The following is a 4,754-nucleotide window of genomic DNA, read 5'->3' as shown; positions in this document are numbered from 1 at the left end:
CAGTGTGGGCATGGAGTCACAACCGATAGTCAGCTGTCTTTACCCATTCATACTGTATGTTCTTCGTAGACGCGACAATTTAACCACAATGCAGGTTCGACAAGATTGATTGTATATTTTCGGACAGGGGAGCTTGCCGCAGACAACTATTGTAAGGTAAAATGAACACCTATGAGCTTTTTTTAAGGTATATGCAATTTGTTTGTATGTTTCTTGTTTAACCTCCGTGTTCAGCAATGCCTGGCTGCCTTATACTTACATTGATTGCTCCCTCGAGTAACCTTTATAACGCAGGTTTAAAAACCAAACATTTCTTATTAAAAATTTATGCATAGAATCTTTTTACCTATACCAAATTTTAATGTTTTTATACCAACTTATAATTTATTTATTTCTGATTTTTGCTCGGGAAGGGTTCGCTCTGATGGTTGTAATTTTGCATTGGTAAAATTAATTTTCGGGTTTTCGTCGGGCTCAGGTGCGTTTACTACTCTGATTTCATTACCCGAAGGCCGAAAGTGTAAATTTTGGACGTTAATCTAATTTTGTTTTATGTAGGTTTACGAGGGAGCCGACGACCAAGGTACATTGGCTGGAACGTTGGAAGGTGGGGGCTTATCTTTTCCGGTTATTGTTGAAAGCTCTTCTGCCTATATATCTTGTGTCACAAACCTCACAACGGAAATTGTGAATTTTAATATACATGGCGGTAAGTCTGATTTATACGTTTTTCGGGAAGAGTTTAATTTACAAATATTTAGCAATGAAAACACATAAATTAGTTTGTCCACCCAGGGATAAATGGGAAAAATGAAAATTAATCAATAATTTCCAAGCAACCGCTTGAGAACAAAGGTTTTGTCACCATCTATACTGCTTGCAGCTAAACTAATATAACACAGACGCATTTTGTTTAGCTGAACAGTGCGGGGAAGATGCTACTGGCCCGGTTTATAATTTACAGTCTCCAAACTTTCCGAGTAACTACCCAAGTTACTCTGGTTGTGTTTGGAAATTTCAACTGGAAAGAAACACGTCCTTGGTCTTTCAGTTTTCCTTTTATTACACCGAGGGTGATATTGACTTTCTATACGTAAGTCATTAAAATATTTATTATAATTTACAATAATTATTGTTTGTTTTTTTCGCTTAAATCCTCCTGAAGAACATAGCAATGGGCCAAACCCAATTTTTTTAACAAGTCTGAATTTTGGCCGCAGATTGGGAAGTTTAAAGTCAGATTCGAATCAAGCCCGTTTTGTTCAAAACATAAAACTCAAAAAGCCTGAGCTTACGTCAACCAGCATACACTTCCTTACTTGTATTCACCTTAGTGCAAACAAGACATGATTTTCAGTTCAAGGACGATGAAGGTAATGTGCAACGACTGACTGGATTGCATGCTGGGGGATTAAATCATTCAGTTACAACAAGAAGTCTTACTCTTGTTTTTGTCAGCGATGGAGCCGAGCAAAGGATGGGATTTAGTGCGACAGTTAACCTTGAAGCAGGTAAATGAAATTCTATTTTTTTGCTTATGAAAATGTTTATGAAAATTAACTTTAAATCCTATTTACCTAAGGGGATTTAAAATTAGTTATGTAATAATATGCGGCAAATTGACGTATTAAAGACCAATGTCAAATAAAATCCACTAGTTCCTTTTTCATGTGTAACGACAATATGTTTATTAGGAACCAGATGCATGATGTTATGTGCTGAACCTAAATAGAATCTATACAACTGCAGCAAAGCGCTGTTACGTTGGTGCTCAAGTATGAACTTTATTAGTAAACTAAGAGTTTTTGTAGGAATGCAACAATCGATGACTATGTGCCGGACCGAAGGTTTAACTATCACGTAAGTTTGTCTTTGTTTAGTTTGTTTGTGGTAACATTAAATCAACCTTAACAGATCTGTAACAATTTAATGGTTATCAGAACTTTTTCATGTTTGGAACATTTTAGTTACGGTATCTGTTTGCATCTATTCGACGTTACAAGTATAAAACTAAGGTATTTAACTTTTTTGCAAAAACATTAACCGGTCCAACTTTATTGTTTACTTTTTTGTAATGGGGGCTTTTTGCTAAACGTATTGCACTAAAAATTGTGCTCAAAATTAACATAATTTGTAAAAAGAATGTAGGCACTGTAGGTAAATTATAAAAATGGAGAAAAATGTTTCAAATAGGTAATTTGAATTCTTTATGTTGCGCAGTAAACAAAACGCATTTATATTAAATCTATTGACACACCGCGCTATAATAGGATGTAGCTGCAGCGCGTTTAATTATAGTCCACCAATTGCACCCCTATTGATTTGCGCTCCATACTATTTAACGGTTGCGCAGCTGTTTCCGACTTGGCGATCGGTATTGAGCAATTGGGTCGTTCACGCTACATCTATTGAACTCACATTGTTTAGGAAAACTTTCTAAAGTCAATATTCACAGATTAACAGCTGATCAACAAAACACATTAGACTACGAACTCGGTGACACACTTTACATCGCATTGGACAGGGAAACTCCTCTTTCTGAACTCAATGACAGCTGCAAGGTCACGGGTTCAGATCCGGTGTTCGTGTTTGACATTGACCAATGCGAAGGCCTCTATAAGGTAAAATGCTACAGATTTGTTACCATTTTTTTCAGTTTTCATTAACGAGCCACTGCTACCAAACATTTTATTTGGCATTTAGATGCATTTTTTGGTAAAATTACACAGACAGACATTACCATGTATCAAAACATACTTATTTCGTCGACAGTATTTACTAGGTTAAATTTTAACTTTTGCAATTTTTTGTACAGCTTCCGGCAACTTCCTAATTACTCAGAATTTATGTAGTATGAAAAATTTATGTATAGTATGAATTTATGCATTTTTTTGCAACTTCTTTCTAATTTTCATGCAACTTTTATCAAGTATTGTGCAAAATGTAAAGGAGTGATTTGTGCTATGTGATGGACTAGCTGCATCTCAATGTTATCTATGACGCAACAGTTGGCTTGCATGCTAGAAGTTCAACAACCCCAGCCAAGCACGACAGTGCCCGAAATAAATTAGAAGTGGAAGTATGACTTGGCTTTTGGCCAAGCCCGCACAAACGAAAACAGGTTGTGTCTAGTCTTTCGAGGTCAAGTTTTGTTGAGATAGCTTAGTTAGTTAAACTGTGTGTTTATTAAAGTGCCTTTGTTTTTTTGCAAGTAAGAAGCAATAACCTTGATATCTGTTAAGACGACAGTCTACGGCATGGATGCCCAACCTGCGGCCCGGTAGTCATTTTCACTACAAGTAGTATTTTGAACTTTGAATCTTAGCCCAATTAAAATGTACCAGTCAGCTTTTAGGGGCGCAGTAATAGTACAGTATGAGAGCAGTGATAGTATAGTATGGGAGCTGTTACTCTCTCTGTTCGCCTTTTTATTTCTCGTGCGTGAGTGAAGACTGAAGAGAGATTGTTGCGCAGTAATGCTTCCGAGACTGATTGAATGAGGCTAGAGTGCTAGTTGTCAGTAAGGACACTTGTTTTTATAGTGCAGTGTTGATTGACTGGTATTTTTCACTGCAACTTTTGTTAAAATTAGGTGCAACTTTCTCACGATTTTAGTGCACCAAAAACTAGCCCTGGTAATTACAATATATTTTGATCTATTGTGTTGCTATAAACTTTATTGCTACCATTTAAAAAAAAATTTGTTGATTTATAAACAGCATGAAAACGAAATGGTGTCGGTGTCTTTTCTGATCTGGAGATTCCTGGCTCCATCCCCTGCCGTGATCCGACGCGACGTTCAAGTCAAGTCAAGTCAAATTTTTATTTGCATTGTCACTAAATCAATTGTCATTGATGAACAGTTTAATAAAAACAGCAAGGACACCGAAAAAACCCATTGGTTATCCAGTCAAGTGTCCCGTCATTTGAATGATGCTTGAAGTATTGTGGGTATGTTCTGCCGTAGGATCGCAACCGACCGCACGAACCTGGCGGGGTACGTCCGGTTGCGTAAGACGGTGGTTGAACCCGCGGGTTCTGCTGGCCAAATGAAACCCGCCTAAACGGAAACACCAGCTCGGTTCCTCGGAACGTTTCCTGTGATCCCGTAGGCAGACCCGGGTGTCCCGAGGACAGTTCGTTGCGATGGAAGTTGGTTCTGAAGTGTCCGTCGCTTATCTCCTCTGCTTCCTAGGTTTCGTAGGATCGATGGCGGGGATCTCCGATGTTGAACGGTGTGGAAGTAGAAGGTGATGACTGTTCTCGTCCCAGGTGGCAGATCTGAAAAAGTCAAATCCTACGGCAGTACTTTGCTCTTTTATGTGTGACTAAGTAATGTTGATCATAGACAAAATAAACAAACATTAAAAAGCGATAACAAAAAAATAACACTGGAATAAAACTGTGGGAAAGGAAATAAAAACAAAAAATCAGAGTATGTGGAGAAGGAAAAGGAAACAAGGCTATAAATTAAATGTTGAGGGGAGACTGGGGGCCTGGACTTCGAGGTGTATTAGTTCGAGATTGATGGTATTGCATCAGTAGATGCGAACGGTATTTTTTCCTAAAGGAGGAGCGTGCGAGCGACTTTGTGACGTGTGGTATTTCTTCCCATACTTTTGGACCTCGATGGCTAATTGACCTTGAGCCAACGGCGGTGTTTGCGCGGGGATAAAAATAATTCTGACTGTCGGCCCTTCTGGTGTTGTGATCATGGACTGACGAAATAGGTGTAAACAGGGTGTTGTATGTGG

The 4,754-nt window shown here is 38.3% G+C and overlaps 1 protein-coding gene across 1 annotated transcript; it reads left to right on the top strand.

The window, feature by feature from the left end:
• The first annotated feature begins 763 nt into the window (after positions 1–763).
• LOC145219297 (scavenger receptor cysteine-rich domain-containing protein DMBT1-like) lies at positions 764–3,941 on the top strand. Its single transcript, XM_080086678.1, has 6 exons — positions 764–781; positions 926–1,093; positions 1,358–1,511; positions 1,812–1,860; positions 2,456–2,621; positions 3,720–3,941. The coding sequence occupies exons 1-6, from the start codon at positions 764–766 to the stop codon at positions 3,939–3,941; spliced, it is 777 nt and encodes a 258-aa protein (XP_079942804.1).
• Positions 3,942–4,754: the final 813 nt, after the last annotated feature.

This window comes from Phallusia mammillata, chromosome 3 (assembly GCF_965637545.1).
Source record: "Phallusia mammillata chromosome 3, kaPhaMamm4.hap1.1, whole genome shotgun sequence".
Lineage (NCBI taxonomy): Eukaryota > Metazoa > Chordata > Ascidiacea > Phlebobranchia > Ascidiidae > Phallusia > Phallusia mammillata.
This window is presented reverse-complemented; position numbering and strand designations above follow the sequence as displayed.

Coding starts and splice junctions, on each gene's coding strand:
- LOC145219297 (XM_080086678.1), top strand. Junction 1,094..1,357: donor GTGATATTGACTTTCTATAC/GTAAGTCATTAA, acceptor CATGATTTTCAG/TTCAAGGACGATGAAGGTAA. Junction 2,622..3,719: donor AATGCGAAGGCCTCTATAAG/GTAAAATGCTAC, acceptor ATTTATAAACAG/CATGAAAACGAAATGGTGTC.